Raw genomic sequence first — 18,257 nt, forward strand, 5'->3', positions numbered from 1 at the left:
GGCATACAATCAGGGGTTTTCAACACTGCGTCTCATATGGAGACTTTGAAAGATTGTAAAACATGTCAGTTTATGGATTCAAATTGTGGGAAGTTCTGCAATGATTTTAATTGAAAACACTTTAAATGACTCTGAAAGGTGTCATTAACGAGCTCCAGAGCTCTCCTTAAAAAGTAAAAAGCATTTTTAAAGTAATAAAATGATTGCTTTCTTATTTTTTGCAGTGCGCAACCAGATTCCCTCGGTGGTGCTGGTCTGTGCACCCGTGCGCACTGGAGAGAAAGCAGAAGGTCTTTCCCAATTCCCGCCATTCTCTTCTGCTACCTTGGATTATGTATTTATTTATTTATTTATTGAACTATATCTATTGAGTATTTGTGTCTTATTGTGTGATACACAGATGTGTAGAAAAGTCATATATGCACACCTGATACTGGATCACCAGCGTGTTTTCAAATGAACCCAAAGATTTCAGCCTGGCTTAGAGAGAGTCCTGTGCGCCACCTGTCGGTAATTATGGAGAAATGGAGAAACTATATTTTAACACATAAATACTGTATGAAAATGTTTTGCATAAGCTTGATTATATGGATGCAATATGTCATGGCACATATTGCAAAACACAATGCAATGCAAGATATGATGCACTTTATGGCATTTTATTACCCCATACTCTTCAGTATATGATACATGCATACAATAAGCCGTGTTTAATGATTGCACAGGGTGTCCAAAAGTCCACACATACAGATAATCGTGACAGCAGATCTGCAGTTCTCAGTTGAGGCACACAGGCCTGCAGGGAAGTGCCCCTTCTCCTCTTCTCTCCTCTCCGGCAGCCATGGCTCTCCTGTCCGTCCTCACGCCGGTGCTGGCGGTGATCTTGTGCTTGGTGATCGGCTTCATGCTGCTGAATTCACGGTCGACGGAGACCACCTCGACCTCCGCGGGGAAAACAGATGGGACGTCAAAAGCGGACTTTAGACCGTGGGTGGACCAGGACTTACAGGACGACACAGAGATCACAGCAAAAGACGATGGTAAGAGCGCGACTGAAAGTGTTTTTTAGTCAGAAATGTTCCAACTTTGCATGTGTGCGTGAATCTTTTCCAAACCCCAGTGTTAAAACATGGTGGAATGTAAAACATTTACTCAAGTACTACTTCAGCACAGAGTCGAGGTGCTTGAGTACTTTATACTTCTACTGCACTGCATCTCACTCAATATTGTACTTTTTACTCACTTGTCTGACAGTTTTAGTTACTTTTCAGACTAAGATTGTTCATACCCTAACCACATATCTCCAAATTTAGTCATCATGCATCTTCAGAAGGAATGCGGAATTTTACTTGTAATAGATTATTCCTACACTGTGGCCCTGCTACTTTCACTGCAGTAAAAGATCCGACTATTTCTTCTTCCACTGGACATAATGATATCTTTGCCTTTTAATGAGACAAGCTACAGAGTACAAAGCAGGCAACTGTCTCTGGAACTAAGACCCTCAAGGGCCAACTGTTCCTGTAATAAAAATCTATTCTTTTAATGAACACAACAGTGCTTACATGATGCATGTTTCCAAATATGTTTATAATTGATCAAATTAATCAGAAGACGGTTTCTAGTGCTGTAGTTAAAATGTAATGAAGCTGACTCTTGCAGTCTGCCATGTAATTGATGGGTACTTAAAGGCAACAGTGTGCTTAAACAATGTACACAATGTAATTATTCATTATTATTTATTAGAACAGCCCTTATAAATGCATAATAGTTTGGAATTTTCATATCACATTTTCATATGGTCCTGCTCTTTGTGTGTCATCCTATTAGATGGTAATGATTGGGTGGACAGCAATGAGGAGGAAGACCTTCCACACGTTCCCTACTCTCCCCCACGTTACCCCGAGGAGACGATGCTGCAGAGATCCAAGGATATGTACACTCTGTTGAATCAGCGGAGGTCTGTCCGATTCATCAGCCCAGAGCCGGTCCCACGAGAAGTCATCGATAATGTCATCCGCACTGCAGGCATGTGCAAATTGTAATAATAAAAGCATTTGTTCCAATTATATTCAGCTATGTAATGTCTTTTTCCTTTCTCCTCCTAACTCTGAACAGGTACGGCCCCTAGTGGAGCACACACTGAACCCTGGACTTTTGTCGTAGTGTCAGACCCAGAGACGAAGCACCAGATCAGACAGATAGTGGAGGAAGAGGAGGAGGTCAACTACCGTCAGAGGATGGGTGACAAGTGGGTCAGTGATTTGGCCAGATTAAGGTGAGCACCCATATTTACTCAACAGTCACACACATATTTATATCAACATATGTGTACTGGAACAAGTAAACTGCCCTGACAACACTCAATACCCAATGTAAAATCTAACTTCATTTTCTAATTTTACACGTCTCTCCCTTTTCTCACAACTTCCTTTTTCTTGTAGGACAAACTGGATTAAGGATTACTTGGATGTCGCTCCATACTTGGTCCTCATCTTCAAACAGACCTATGGGATCCTACCAAACGGCAAGAAAAAGACACATTACTACAATGAAATCAGTGTCTCCATATCTTGTGGAATCCTGTTGGCTGCATTACAGGTAAAGACCCCTTTAAATATAAATCAGCCAGTCCCTGTTTTCTCTGTTGTAAATGCAATTTAAATAATACATTACATGTGTTCTTTCTGGCCATTTGCTTTTCAGAACGTGGGCCTTGTTACTGTCACATCGACTCCCCTAAACTGTGGCCCCCAGCTCAGGCTCCTCCTCAAGCGGCCAGCCAATGAGAAGCTGTTGATGTTACTTCCTGTGGGTTATCCTGCTTCTGACGCCACAGTGCCTGACTTGAAGCGCAAACCTCTGGATGATATTGTGGTGCACATATGACAGAATCAGTCTGCAGAGAAAGAAAATGCAAAAAGCTTAGAAAACATCTTCTTCACCCGCAGCTGCAAAACCAACAAAACATTTTCCTAATGGATATTGCAAACAAGCTAAAATTATTGTTCAACAATAAACCTATGTAAAAAAAACAAAAAACATCTTTGCATGTTCAGTTGTGTAACTCACACACAAACATGTATGATCCATGTCTCTTCAGAGATTTCAAAATAAACCACTCACTGACAAGCATAGTTTAATGTGGCATTACTTTTATTTTGAAGGCAAATAGCCCTACTGTTTATTATATAACATTTCTGTTTAACATTATAACATTTCATAGAAGTAATTTCATCTTAATTATCTTAACCAATCATTAACATTTATAGAAATCTGTGTATAAACCTTGCACAGCATTATACTGGAAGAGATCTCACGGACACTGCGGTAGAATGTGGTACAAATGTTAAATCAATCAAACAAACACAATGTACGGACATCAAACAGAGAAACTCTTACAACACACTGATGTACATGGTTTCCAGCACTACTGTCTAGAAATAAATACAAACTGTTTTCACTTGTTTGCTTTGTGTAATTTCTTCTTTTAAAGGTCCAGTGTGTAACATTTAAGGGGATCTCTTGACAGAAATTGAATATTTATTTAGTGTATAATCACCTGAAAGAATTAATAAATGAAGAATTATTATGTTTATGTTACCTTAGAATGAGCTTTTTATATCTACAGAAGGAACAGGTCCTCTTTCCACCATGTTAAATCACCATATTTCTACAGTAGCCCAGAAAGAACAAACCAAACCAAGACTCACATCTGTAGCCAGTCTCAATTGGACGAGGAACACTTCACTTCATTCGCTTCAGCACTAGCACATCAGCTTCATTTCCCAGCCATGGAGGTTGCCGCTCGGATGCCACTCACTTTTACACACTGAACATTTAACTAAAGAGAACACAAGATACGTCATCGCACAAAAATGATGAAACCGGGAATTAAGTGTAACGGCTATAAAGTCTGAACATGTAACTCTTAAAGGTCCAGTATGTAGGTTTTAGTTGCACCTAGCGAATACTCTCTCACATCTCACCCTCTTTTTCAAAGAGTGTAGGAAAACCTCTGACTGCGAAATTCAAATAAAAAGCAAATGGGCATATCTAGATCAGTATTTAGTTTGTCTAGTCTGGGCTACCGTACAAAAAAAGGCGGTCTAAGGTGGCCGACTCCATGGAAGAGGACCCGCTCTCACAGTAGATCTAAATGGCTCAAAACACAACGACTCTCATGTTCAGGTGATTATACACGAATGAAAATATACTAATGAATGAGGAACAAGAACAAAAACTATGTACATATAAAAAGGTATATATATATAAAATATCTGTATGTATAGGCAAGGATAAACAGGTAAATGTAGACATAAACATAAACAGGAACAAGAACAAAAACTATGTACATATAAAAAGGTAAATATATAAGATACAACAACACACACACACACACAACACACAACACAACACACATATATATACATATATATATTAACTTATATATACATATATATATTCGTCTAGTGGTATATTTCTAGATATCTTGTATAATATAGATATATATATAGATAGATAATTATATATATCCCCATATAATCTCTACGATATATAGTATTATAGTAATGAAAATATACTAGGCAATGAGTGACCCAAGGAACAAACTATGTACATATAACAAGGTAAGTGGTTATATATAAAGAATATATAGAAATAAGATAATATAATATCATATACTAAATAAATATAAGTGCATATGATTGCTAATAAGCTATAAATATTAATTCATAATTTACATACAGGTGATGTTACTGACATTTGAGTCCAGCTTTAGCTGTTCATCACAGCTCATCATCACATCACATCATATAATAATCATCCTAAATCTTACACACTGTACTTTAGTGAAATCATGTCTTGTCTCACATCATAATAACTTTCACAGACACACCTTCGTCGTGCTCTGTCACTGCTCATCGCCGCCGCTGGGGGTCAGCAGCGTGCAGGAAACGCGCTGAATCACCGCAGCGGCGGCAGAAGAAGAAGAGAGGCCACATTGCGCAGGCGTACACCACGTACACCGATGCTGAGCGCTGGGTGCTAGCTGGCTAACTCACGGTCTGTCCGGTGAGTCGCACACATTGGGGCCGGAGAGGAGGGAAGCGCAGCGGTGGAGACGAAGAAGAAGGGCGACCCAAGCGCCGCTACGAAATGGCCGGGCAACAGTTCCAGTACGATGACAGCGGCAACACCTTTTTCTATTTCTTAACGTCCTTCGTCGGACTGATTGTGATCCCGGCCACATATTACCTCTGGCCCCGGGATCAGAATGCTGGTAAGGCCCCGATGTCTGGCTCACTGCTAACTTAGCTCTCTAACTAAGTGTCCGGGCAGCTTTTTGTAGGATGTGAACGCTCAGCAGCTGTCTGCTCTGTTAGTCTGTCTGCAGGCAGAGGCTGGACGAACCTAAACAAGCGCTACACTAACCTGCGACGAGTGCGTTCACGTCCCCTCTCCACTGCTCACAGCTCAGATCACACAGTGTGAGCGATCACTCATCTGATTTAACTTCATATATCCGCCTGGTATCGCCAACATGAAGCTGGTTAACAAACCAAAAGCCCAGCGTCACCCTGTGCCTGACCTTATCCTCACATATCCTTATCTAACCTACAGCTATCTGTTTGTCAACAACACAGCACAATCTAAAAATGGGTTATGTAACATGTGATAGCAGACTTCATTCAGACATAGTCTGCTGAGTGACAGGTGACCATAGATTGGAGCTATGCTGACAGTTGTTTTCATGTTTTTAAGTCTTGATTTTGAATGAAAAGTTTGGTCCTTGTGTCCTAAATTTCCTCTTGCCCATGCTGCATTATAATAAAGTCATAGACATGTAATATAAACATATGCCTCTCCCTGCTCTGATATATAGATCCGGCCCAAACTACCACTGTCTGTGGACCGGTTCGATGTGTCAGTAACATATCTCCGTCTGTTCCCTTTTTTCCAGAACAACTGCGCCTGAAGAGCCTGAGGAGGGTCCACGGCAGATGTCTGTGGTACCGGCTCAGGCTGATGAAGTCTCAGCAGAGCATCGTCCCAACACTAAAGTGAGTCCGGCTTTTCTTTGTGAGATAAACGTGACACGATGCTTGCAGGTGACAGGATGTCCTACCGCTCACCACCCTTTTTTTTATTGTTTTTTTTTTTTTTTTTAAGAAATTCTTCCATAACATCTCTGAAAGCCGATCACACTCCTGAGACAACTCGAGATGATCGCGCATCTAAATTATTCACTGTCGCGGAAGTTATTTATGGAACTATGTGTGATACCGCTTCAGCGCGGATCCTGTTTGATTACTCTTATATGAATGTCTTTGACGTGTGACTGGTCTCGCGTGGCGGCTTATAATTGCGCGTTCGCTCCCTTCTCCTTTTGTTGTCAAATATCACGCTCCTCGCTGTTGGATGGGTGTGACTTTCCCTGAGCCTCTTTGCACTGAGAAAGCTCAGTCATCCTCCCACCACTGGAGCTGTTCCTGATAACTTCATTTAAGTGTGTGTGTGTGTGTTTCCAGCTGGACAGAGATGTTGTCACTGTTGTGTAAAGATGAGGCAAAGGCCATAGGCCGTAGGTGGACTCCAGCTTATACGTGTGCCTGGAAGTGCTTGTTTTGCGTGCGTTTGGCTTATGTTGCTTTTATGTGTAAACCTCATTCGTGTGTGTGTGTGTGTGTTGGTGTAAACATTATGTTGCACTGTTTAACATCCCTCTTAACCGGACCACATTTTCTCAGTGGTGTTTATTCACTCTGTGTGTGTGTGTGTGGGTTAATGGAAAGACATTGACGGTGTTTTGAGTGCAGTTCAGCGTCTCACTCTGCCTCTCTCCTCTCGCTCATTTGCCTCGCCGTCACACAGCGTTTTCTGTTTGAGTGTCTCTTCTTTGTTTTTGTCTCTGCCTCCTCCGCTCTTTGTCTTCATACATCTCTTTTCCACTCCTGCGTTTTGTTTTGTTTTTTTAACACTCTAAATTCATGAATTCTTTATTCGCACGGTTGCTTTTGTGACTGGAGCTGGCTGAAGCATCAAAGCGTGCTTATTAAGTGAAATGAATCAAAAAGGTCCGTCTCTGCCTTTCTCTCAAAAACAAATCTCAGTATCCGTTTCATCTCCGCAACTATGCCATAATGATGGCGTTTTATTGTGGGAATCAAGAATGTATCCTTCTGGTTGGAGCCACTCAGACAACTCAGGCTAGTGAGCGGTTGTCATGGCAACAGATGCTGCAGAGCCAGGTCATAGGTTTTCGCTATTGTCATGGAAACAAGTTCAACTTCCATGCATAAATACTAAACAACAATGTTAGAACCTGTCCGGCCCTTTCTGCTTGTGTGCAGTAGATTAAGATAAAGCTTTCCGTGGCTGAATTACAGTCCAATGTTTCACAGCTTTAAACGCAGGGAGCTGGTTTGCATTGCGGATTTGCTTCTGCAGAATATCTTGACTCCAACAGAGAACAATTACAGCAGACTACAGTGTGTGCTAAAAATGAGACGGACCTGATGTCGTCTCCGGAGAACACAGATGTTTTGTGCGTGACGTTTTTTCGTGTTCCTTGTTTGTGTGTTGCCGTTTGCAGGAAAGCGGCCTTGTTATTTGGCTGGGCTGTGTTCCTGTTGCTAGCCTACAAGGTGTCCAAGCTGGACAGAGAGTACCAGGAGTATAATCCATATGAAGTCCTCAACTTGGACCCGGTAAACGCACACAAAACATGAAGTCTGCTGTATTCTACAGAGCCTCTGATGTCCTTAAAGACCTTTTTTTTATCTCGTGTGCACAAGATATTAGACTCATAATTTGTCTGAGATTAAAAGAAAATATCATCTTTCAGGACATTTTGAGACTTTGTATTATACTCTGTTTTTGATTTGATACACTATATCTGGTGTGGTAAAGACTTACTGTAAGTATATTTCTGTCTCCAGGGTGCATCGCTGTCAGAAATCAAGAAGCAATACCGTGTACTGTCACTCAAGTTCCACCCGGACAAAGGTGGTGATGAGGCCACATTCATGAGAATTGCCAAAGCCTATGCTGCGTAAGTGTCACACAAGTCTTGCATTCATAAGCAAGGCCGCATCTTCGTTTGCATAATCAGTAAACAGACAAACCAGTCTGGGGGTGACTCATTCATCGTTTTCCTTGTCTTTTCCCACAGTCTAACCAATGAACAGTCACGACAGAACTGGGAAACATACGGTAACCCAGACGGTCCAGGAGGTGAGTGAATCCACCCTAAACACCCCCCAAGTATGCGTTTGCACTTTCATGCGTTGACATAGAGTCTGTGCCTCGGGCTGATGAGTCATCGCCTTGAAGCCATAAACGTGTTAAACAGTAGAAGATGAAACATAGCCCATTCATTCCAGCGAGAGCTGACACCCAGAGCCGGCGATGATAAAGTGTCTGTCAGTTTCACACACACGTTTCTGCTGTGGGTGTTTTTGTAAAGCATGATCGCCACGCACCAAAAATAATGTGTTAAAAATGAATAATGTGGTTTTAATTTGAGTAATTCAGAGAACAATTCTTGAACATTTTTTCTTCTGTCTTCCTCTCCAGCAACCAGTTTTGGTATCGCCCTGCCTGCCTGGATTGTTGACCAGAAGAACTCAATGCTGGTACATATTTATTGATTATATCAGCGTAGTTATAATTGATAAACCTTCTTGATTTGTATGGAGTATGTTGTATTTGATTAGTAGTGAACCAATGTCTAAAAGAGCCAAACATTCTGCTGGATTACTATCTGGTTTTCGCTCTCCTCTGTAGGTGTTGTTGGTGTACGGACTAGCCTTTATGGTCATCCTTCCTGTTGTTGTGGTAAGTCCTCGCCCTGATTTTTTGTGCTATAGATGATGTAAAACACTTGTCCTCGTGGATTTCTCACTTGTTTCTCTCTCTCTCGTAGGGCACATGGTGGTACCGCTCCATCCGATACAGCGGAGACCAGATCCTCATCAACACCACCCAGCTCTTCATGCATTTCATGTACAAGACGCCAAACATGAACATGAAACGTGAGTTTCTCTCCCCACACTGCAGTTTCGAGACCAGATACAACCACGATTAGGGTACATTCAGACAGGATCCGGCGCACATGTGTGTGCACATTTTTCCATTCATTTGAGTTGGGGTAGTGTGTTTTTTTTTGTTGTTTTTTTTGTTTTTTTAGTGCCACCTATCCTGACTTTCCAGGTGGATTCATGGACTAAACTCTGATACTCTACCTGTTGTGTTATTTATAACACGTGATTTGTTGTTAAGTTTGTTTGTTAAAATTTTGCCAGAATTTATTACATAGACTGTTGTAGCAACTGTTGTCGCTATTTCTGTCAATTAGAGTTTACAGAGGCCATTTATGAGATCAATGTATATCCGAGGAGGGGGGTTGATGTTTTTATTGGCAGGTTGTCCTACAGCCAGTGGTATTGTTTAAAAAACAACGACTCTACTCTGGACTTTGTCCGGACATTATCGCGTAAAAACAGCATTCAGTGTTGCTCCCTCTCCTCCAGGAACGTGTATTACGATGGTTATGGTTAAGTCTGTGGTTAGTATGACGGTACAACATCACTGAATACTGAAAAGTTCTCTGCATGGTTGATTGTTGGAGTAAAACTGGAAACAAGCTTTGCACAAAAAAGTTTGATTTCAATTGATTGACTGAAAATTACATTGAGAAGACAAAAAAGAAAAGTGTTCACAAGCATCCTCCTTTAAAACACTGTTGGTCAAGTATACTTGATGTCTTCAGATGTCAAGTAGCAGAACTAATTATGTCGTTGGATCTATCTACAGTGTTTAGTTGACTGACAACTTGATGAGAGAGCAGTCATTGATATCACTTTTCTGTGCTGCTAGTATGCCCGGTACGCTCCAACCGAGTCCCACCACCAGTCAAACTTCCGCTGCAGCCATTGCATCTTCTCTGAAAGTCGCTTTGGATAAAAGCGTCAGCTAAATGACTAAATGTAACTAAGGGATTGACAGTAACAGTGTGCGTGCCCTCCTATTTATCGATCCTGTTTTTGCTACAGGACTAGATGCAAGATGCGTTGTGGTTTAAAAAAAATATTTTGAAGCTATTAAAAAGGTATTAAATTTAACCTCAGGATTCCTGCATAAACCCTGAGAAGGCAAGCATTGGTCAAGAGACACAGACAGTGAATGAGAGTGAGGGAGCGCCGGCATCGATAAAGCTCAGTGGTTCCATTCAGCACAAACAGACACACCCCCACATACCACTGTATACAACCATGTGGTGATTTAAATCCTGTCTGAATGTACCCTGAAGATGTACTGACTAAAAGAGGGATACAGTGACTCCTCATGAGATATTATTCTGTCTAACTTGCTGAAATAATATTTGTGTGTAAAGATTAAGCAAAGCGAAGACCTACGGGGGTTGAAATGTGATGCCCTTTAAATGATTTAGCCGCTATAGTAAAGTCTTTCTTAATATTTCTTCCTTCTTTGTTATTTTTCCTATATTTTGGGTGTGCGCCTGGATTGCTCTCCAGTTTATCCTGTTTTTGCAACACATTTTTGATCTACGGCTTTATATACAGAGCAACTAGTCACCTCTTTACTAGTTAATTGTTTCTAATTTAGACTGCATTGGTCAGAAGTCAAACAAGCTGAACTACCACCTAACAAAACAAGTTTGAGTGTCGGTTTCTTGTCGTCTTTGTTTGATTCATTCAGATTTTCCCTGTTTTCATGCCTTTAGGGTTAGCCATGGTGCTGACAGCAGCGTTTGAGTTTGACCCACGCAGCAATAAAGAAGCCACCATACGACCAACAGACAACATCGAAGTGCCGCAGGTGATAACCGACATCGACGCAAAGTGCTTATGTGCGCGTGTGAGAGCAGCTTCATCGGAAGTCATGCTGATGTGTGTGTCTGTGTGTCAGGAAGAGATGGATTGCCCGGAGTTCAATGGGAAATGCTTTAAGAAGGGCAGATTAACCTCAAGTATGCGTTATGAACAAACCTCTCCTGTCTGTTTCGCAGCTGATCCGTGAGTTGGGAAACATCAACGTGAAGAAGAAGGAGCCTCCGTTCTGTTATCCTTACAGTTTGAAGGCCAGAGTCTTGGTGCTCGCTCACCTGGCACGCATGGACGTATCAGAGGAGTTAGAAGAAGGTAGGAGGGTGGCGCAATATCATCACAATTTCTGTTCTAAAAGTTACTAAGAAGGTTTAAAAATGAAGTTCATGTTGTTTTTTAAATAATCACACAACACACGGTGAGTACGCTTGTATAGCTCTATGTCATCCTTCTCCAAAGCAATACTAGTGTAGTGTCTAGACAGTGGGATTGTCTTCCAAAGAAATCTTGAACTGAAGAACAATACTCATCCTTTATCTGCATGACAATGCTATCTTTTGAAAGAGTTCAAAATGAAAAGATATGAAATATGAGGAAGGTCAGGAACATGTGTGTGTGTGTGTTTCCATTCCAGATCAGAGGTTTGTGGTGAGGAAGAGTCCAGCTCTCCTCCAGGAAATGATCAACGTGGGCTGTCAACTTACCATGATGGCCAACAGCAGAGGAGGTACACACACACACACACACACACACAGCCACACACACACCAGTCCAATTTAATATTAGCAGGAGTTATCACTTTGAATAAATTCTCACACGCCTCAACCCACACAACAACTTCTTTGACAGTTTTGCCCATCGGTAAATATTGTGTGTGTGTGTGCTGGCTTTCATGCCTCCAGGTTTCCACGCTCCTCGACTGGTAACCATAGAGAACTGCATGAAGCTGACCCAAATGATAGTGCAGGGTCTGCAGGAGTCAAAGTCACCACTGTTGCAGCTGCCCCACTTTGAGGAGGAGCATCTCCGCTACTGTATCTCTAAGAAGGTAACTGACGAGCGTACACACACACACACACACATCGTGCTCTGTACGTTGTGGTTTTTGTCGAGCGACGGGTCCACTGATCGCCTGTCCTGTTCTCTCTAGTACAAAGTTCGGAGCCTCCAGGACCTGGTGAGTCTCAAGGACTCCGACAGACGCAGCATGCTGCGCTTCTTGGGGGAGGAGAAGTACGACGAGGTCATGGCTGTGCTGGGCAGCTTCCCTCACATCAACATGGATACCAAACTGCAGGGTTAGTACTAAGACAGACACATACAAACACACTTTGGACACCGGCTGGCCTGTGACACCTGCGCATGCAGTCAGTCGATCCGTCTTAGTCTTTGTCACTTTAGCTAAAGCTGTGCTGTAGACTGTAATTGTAGAGATTTGTGCTCGTCTCCGTCAAACTTTTGAATGTTGAAAGTTTCCTTTTCTTTCTCTCCTTTTTTGTCTTTGCAGTCCTCGATGATGAAGACAGCAATAACATCACAGCGGGCTCAATCGTCACAGTAACTGTCACCTTAACCAGAAAAAAGATGGCGGTAAGGAATGATTGCATTTCCTTTACACGCCGACACAGTTTGACATAATAATAAGCAACTTTTGTTAATGTTATGTTGCTTCCTTGGAGATGCACTTCTATGGATGAACACTAGAGTGTGCTGTTGTCTGTATGCATTGTTGAGAAAAAGAAGAATTGCCTGCTAATAATCCCTTTGCGAGGAAATCCAATTTTTACACTCCATTGTTATTTTGACACAAATGTATATCCCCATAATACACACATGCACGAGATGTTAGGAGCATGGATTAACTTTATGTGTGTGTGCAGGAGGTGTTTGAAAAGGAGCAGGACTCAACGCCATGTCTAACAGAGGAGACTGCCACTACAGAGGACGCAGTAAGGACTCCTGTTTGGTGTCAGATGTAGCCACGATTTAAAAGTTTAATGGTTTGAGAAGAGCTCTTAGTGTTTTGCCTAACCTCATTTTGTCCGTGTGTAAAGCAAGGAGACTCGAGTAAAGCCAAAACAAAAGTGTGGCAGAACAAGAGTAAAGGAGCTAAGAAGACAGCCAAGTCCAAGAAGAAAAAATTAACCAAGAAGAAGACCACACCTGCACCCTCCAAAACCAAGCAAGCCAACGGCAACGTGGCAGGAAATGTACGTACCCAATCATGGCTCAATTGCTTAGTGATTTTTTTATTTTTATTTTTTAAATACACATAACTGCTTTAGTTGGTCAGCAAAAACTATATAAATTCTCATTGATGCTGATGTCACAGGAAGTCGTAGTAGCATCGACGGCAGCAGTGAAGGAGGAAGAAGACGACGCCTCAGACAAGGGCAGCGAGTCGGACGAGGGCGAAGCCAACAAGGACTCTCCCAGCGAGAGGGACGAAGACAGCGACAAACAAAGCGACACAGAGGTGGACGAGATGGCTGGCGATGATGAAGAGGTCAGATATTCAGCAGTATGACGAAAATATCATTCTAGTTTTCTGTTGGGTGTTCCTTATGTATTCCACAATCCTCTTTCTCTCCCCCCCATCAGGAGTGGGAGGCGTTGCAGCAGAGCATCCAGCGGCGAGAGCGGGCCCTGCTGGAGACCAAGTCTAAGGTGACGCACCCCGTTTACAGCCTCTACTTCCCGGAGGAGAAGCAGGAGTGGTGGTGGCTTTACATCGCAGACCGCCGAGATCAGACGCTCGTCTCCATGCCATACCACGTCTGCACGCTAAAAGACACGGAAGAGGTGAGTGTCACGTACGACTTTGTTGTATGCAAGTAGTATGAAGTCAGTTTTGTGTGTGTGAGTGATGTGAGGGTACATTGTGGCTCATGCGATAATCCGTCTGCACTAGAAAGGTCTTAATAAGTTAAAGTGTTTCTTGTTTCCTGCGCACCTAAGCCCCCCTCACACGTCCTGTTGCTAGGCAACCTTTTGCACTTGTGTCATCATTTCCTCAGAGGAGTGTGTGTCTGTGAATATATATACGTGTCTGTGTGTTTATTTTGCACAAGTTACACCTCTGATCCCAGTGTTCTCCGGCAACAATAAGGACTGACAGCGAGGTGAAAGCTTAATGAGGCCTGTGTAAGTCTGCAGGACCAGCTGTCCCCGCTCTGAAGGGATGTAATGGCAAGAGGTGACCCGTCCATGCAAAACAGTTCACTGTCTAACAAACAATTAGTCTGTCACTTGAACAATTCCTTCTGTTGTGTGACTGCGTTGTTTGACAGACATGTTTTCTGGTGGAAGGGCCAGAAGGGCTTCTTTTCATCAACAGGGCAAGGGCAGTAAAATGCCGCTGCTTTCACGGCTCATTCTCCCGCTCACACGCTGAATAATAATTAGCCTCATTGTGCTGATAATTAGATGTTTGCCATGTGTAATTGCACGACATAGCAATCACAGCCCCGAGGTAATGCTGGTCTAATATTTACAGTTGGACCCCATCATCATGTGGCGGTTCATTTGTGAATACCTACAGCGCTGCGTCCCTGTGGAGATGATTGTGCACCATCACTTACAACGGATTGGCTTTTCCAGTTTGTAATATTCAGTAGTAGTAGTAGTGTTTGTGCTTTCCAGGTGTGTCTCCTTCTGTCGGATCTATTATTGATGTTGTCTTTGATGGAAAGACTTCACCGCGGACGACATTCACTTCTTTTTCTGGCTATTTAATTTTGACGTCAACATTTTCACACAGTGTAGCATTGTCACATGCTTTACTGTAACACTACAGTAAATACGTTGAGCAGTCACGCCCCGTGAGTGCTCCTGTGATTGGATCTGACAGCTGTGCCTGTTTTTGTGTTTGTGTGTTGTTGTTGTCGTTGTTTTCCAGGTGGAGCTGAAGTTTCCAGCCCCGTCCAAAACGGGCAACTACCAATATTCTGTCATCCTCCGTTCTGATTCCTACCTGGGACTGGACCAGATCAAACCACTCAAGGTGACAATTGTTAAAGCTAAATGTTTTGGAGTGGTATTGATAGTTCTTCGTTTGCTGCCTTGCAGTGGCAAAACGTGAAGTGCTGTAGAGCTGCAGACAGTGAGGTTTTGTTAGAGTAATTTTGATTTTGAAAACATTACAGCTTCATTTGTCTGACATTTAAACACAGATTTCTCTGCCAATAAAGTATGGTCATCACTCTTAAATAAAAATAAACAACTGAACCACAACTCTTCTTGCGACCAGCCGCAATATTTTATGATCGTATAAAATGCATGTTCCGGCCTGAGAACTGTTTTAAAGAAGGGATCTTATAAGCAACATATGTATTTATGCAAATCACATACACACACAGTAATTATTGCCCTGCATAATATTATGTTAAAGACAGCTCTAATTCATTATGCATAAAACGAGGATGAATAATGACGAATCATCTGTTATTTCTTGATGACACCGGGAACATAAATATGCACAGAAGCAGCATTAATTCACTCAAATTTAAATACTGCTTAATAATGGCCAATAAAAAAAAAAAACAGTCAGTGTGGACAAACGACAGACGTTCCATGTGCTGAAACGTATAAATCTTGTGTTTTCCCAGCTCGAGGTCCACGAGGCCAAGGCCATGCTGGACAACCACCCACAGTGGGACATCCCCGACACAGAGGAAGAGGACGAGGAGCAAGAGGACAGCGACGGCATCGAGGAGAGTGAAGATGACGACGAGGACAACGACTGATTGCAGATGCGCGTGCGCACACACACACACACACATACACACACACACACATATATACACATACACACACACATGCTCAGCCGCCCCATCCCATGGACTGGCCACCCACCCACCAACCAACTCCTGAACCCACAACAGCACTCAAGAGCAGCGAACGGAGGAGAAGCGAAGCTGTGCCCGCCATACACACGCCAAACACAGAGAATCACCAGGGACAGTTTATACACACAGAGCCCCCCTCCTCCTCCTCCTCCTCCTCCTCCTCCTCTTCTTTCATTTTATCTTCACGATGACATGGACTGTGACCCCGCCCCTCCATTTCCTCTTTTCTACAGAGACTTGTTCATTCACTTTCCGTCGCTGGCGGAAGAGAATTCTGTGAATACTTACCCAGGCCCGTGTGTGTGTGTGGATGTGCATGTGAGTGTGCGTGTGTGTGTGTCTGTGTGTGTGGTAGAATATGAGCAAGTGTGCGTGTTTGTAACCTCGTATGTGTTTGTACAGGTATGAAAGATTGACACACTGTGGACTGGAGGACCTAATACCTGGGCTCTTTTTGTTCTTTCGTTGAGGGGGAGCGGGGGGAGGGGATGTATAACGGCTAATTTGTTTGCAAATTAACAAGAAACGACCTCCTGACATCACTCTCGCTCCTAATTTCAGAGTCACTCAGCACCAATGTTTTCCACACTAATGATACTTTCTATTGTACGCTTAAAACTGCAGAAGCTTTAGCCCTATTCGTTGGGGATCACAGCCGAGTCAACCCATCGGGACGTTTGCCTCTTTCAGTGCACGGGGGGGGGGGCCACAGTTGAGTCTCGTTATTATTTTGTTTTTGTTTTTTCCCCTGCCGTCACACCAGCCAGTCACTTGTATGTACTTGTACTCACTGTATGTTGAAGGAGATGGATCTCCACTCAGTTTTGTTAAGAATTGTTCTCTTCTGCCCCTGTGATCCACATCAAGCTGTGTTTTTTTTTCCTGAATGAGACAACTTGTTGGTTGAGAGCAGGTGGATCTTGAAATGAATTGTGACCTCAAGTATAATGATGGGGGGGGTGAAAAAAAACTTGCAGTGTTAAGATTTGTTTGAATTATGACTACTTTTCTTGTCCATATCCTACATAAAGGTTGTGTGTTTTCAGTCTTTTTAAGGGGCTCAAATACTGATATATATACATACAGTATATAGATATATACATACTTGTGGCTTTTCAGAGAAGTGACTTCCTTTCTCTTCATCCCTTTTCTTTTTTGTTTAGTTTTTTTTTTTAATTTTATTTTACAATTGTAGCACATTCCAGTGTATACTCATTGTCCAAAAAGGCCTTATGAATACAACTGAAATACCACAACAAACCACAACTCCTTTGGGTGCTATGCACCAGTAGTTCTTGGGAGAGTAGGAAAAAACATTTAGTTTCTTTTGTGTTTTAAAAAAAAAAATTACAGTATTTTCCTTTTTTGTTTCAGTTTAGAGATAGTCTCTTGATGGTTACCTATAGCTTCTCAGTCTTGGAATACATATCACTGATCTTGCCATGGCAAAAGCTGCTGGAAGGAGAATAGCAGTTGTACGTAACACGTGACTGGCCCTGTGTTAAAGGAATTGGGAGTATGAGGTCCCTGACACACAGCACTCATGATCTGAAAAGTGTCTTGAACAAAAGGCTGTTGAATGAAAATTTTCTAAGTATAAGACTGAACATATTCTTTGTCTCTTTAAAGCAGAACAACTTTAGTTTTGTACAATTTCAGATGGGATTTTTTTTTTTTTTTTTCACCAAACCTCCTGGAAGATTTTTTTTCTCTCTCTGAGACCTCATTCTCATTTAAAATTAGTTGGGTTTTTTTTTTTTTGTCCCAGTTAAGCTGTAGTTATAACAAATGTAACACGTCTATGTCTGGTTTTGTTTCTAACCTTGTTTTTGTTTTTTTACATGTTACATGTTAGACTCATGAGTGCAACAAAAAAAAAAGAAAATCAGAGCTTCCCTGTGTAGCTCTGTGGGCTTTCACTATATGTCGACGACTTGACAGTTTTTAAAAGAAATTATTCATCGTTCACCGTGAATATCCACATTCAACAGTTAATTTTTTTTTTTTTTACAGTATATACTAGTGTGTCATGTTGGTGTTGGAGAGATAAAGGTATGGAAAATCTATAGGCCCACTCTCCGGACACCACAAACAAACTCATACGCGCGCACTATACCCTCCTGTAATTGTGTCCAAGGCAGGTGTATGCTAACAGGTAATATTGTACTCTGAGTATTTATCACTCTGCAATAGAATGTAGCATCAGTGATTAACGCTGTGTGGGAAAAAAACAAACAAAAAAAAATGCAGTGAGGTTAAATACGACACCATCTCTCCCATGACAGACCTTGTCCAGGCGACTGGCCGGCAGGCCGCCTCAGTTTGGACTAACTACCCAATGACTATCTGTCTGCCACTTTTGTTTACAAAGGAACTGTCATTGTAAATTGAAAAATATATTATTTGTATTTAAAATCATTTCAAATAAAAACTTTTAAATGAGATGGTGTCATTTTTTCCCCGTCCTATCTATTGAAGGTAGCTGAGTACAGGCATGCCTTTTAGCATTGCTTAAAAAAAAAAACGTGGATCCATATCGGTGTTAGAAGCAGCTAGTTGA

At 42.1% G+C, this 18,257-nt stretch overlaps 2 protein-coding genes across 2 annotated transcripts; both read left to right on the forward strand.

Annotated features, from left to right (window-relative positions):
- Positions 1-754: 754 nt before the first annotated feature.
- Positions 755-3,035, forward strand: iyd (iodotyrosine deiodinase). The gene is made up of 5 exons (XM_010736712.3): positions 755-1,040; positions 1,831-2,028; positions 2,119-2,278; positions 2,445-2,601; positions 2,707-3,035. The coding sequence occupies exons 1-5, from the start codon at positions 842-844 to the stop codon at positions 2,887-2,889; spliced, it is 897 nt and encodes a 298-aa protein (XP_010735014.3). The 5' UTR covers positions 755-841; the 3' UTR covers positions 2,890-3,035.
- Positions 3,036-4,990: 1,955 nt separating this feature from the next.
- sec63 (SEC63 homolog, protein translocation regulator) lies at positions 4,991-18,139 on the forward strand. The gene is made up of 20 exons (XM_019269839.2): positions 4,991-5,281; positions 5,963-6,062; positions 7,595-7,709; positions 7,941-8,053; positions 8,174-8,235; positions 8,578-8,636; positions 8,788-8,838; positions 8,927-9,035; positions 10,748-10,842; positions 11,033-11,165; positions 11,485-11,577; positions 11,753-11,898; positions 12,001-12,148; positions 12,358-12,440; positions 12,731-12,799; positions 12,905-13,060; positions 13,183-13,356; positions 13,452-13,652; positions 14,749-14,853; positions 15,458-18,139. Exons 1-20 carry the CDS (start codon positions 5,158-5,160, stop codon positions 15,593-15,595), a joined length of 2,274 nt encoding a protein of 757 aa, XP_019125384.1. The 5' UTR covers positions 4,991-5,157; the 3' UTR covers positions 15,596-18,139.
- Positions 18,140-18,257: the final 118 nt, after the last annotated feature.

This window comes from Larimichthys crocea, chromosome XI (assembly GCF_000972845.2).
Source record: "Larimichthys crocea isolate SSNF chromosome XI, L_crocea_2.0, whole genome shotgun sequence".
Lineage (NCBI taxonomy): Eukaryota > Metazoa > Chordata > Actinopteri > Sciaenidae > Larimichthys > Larimichthys crocea.

Coding starts and splice junctions, on each gene's coding strand:
- iyd (XM_010736712.3), top strand. CDS start 842: ATGGCTCTCCTGTCCGTCCTCACGCCGGTGCTGGCGGTGATCTTGTGC. Junction 1,041..1,830: donor GATCACAGCAAAAGACGATG/GTAAGAGCGCGA, acceptor TCATCCTATTAG/ATGGTAATGATTGGGTGGAC. Junction 2,279..2,444: donor AGTGATTTGGCCAGATTAAG/GTGAGCACCCAT, acceptor TTTTTCTTGTAG/GACAAACTGGATTAAGGATT.
- sec63 (XM_019269839.2), top strand. CDS start 5,158: ATGGCCGGGCAACAGTTCCAGTACGATGACAGCGGCAACACCTTTTTC. Junction 12,149..12,357: donor CATGGATACCAAACTGCAGG/GTTAGTACTAAG, acceptor TTGTCTTTGCAG/TCCTCGATGATGAAGACAGC. Junction 14,854..15,457: donor ACCAGATCAAACCACTCAAG/GTGACAATTGTT, acceptor GTGTTTTCCCAG/CTCGAGGTCCACGAGGCCAA.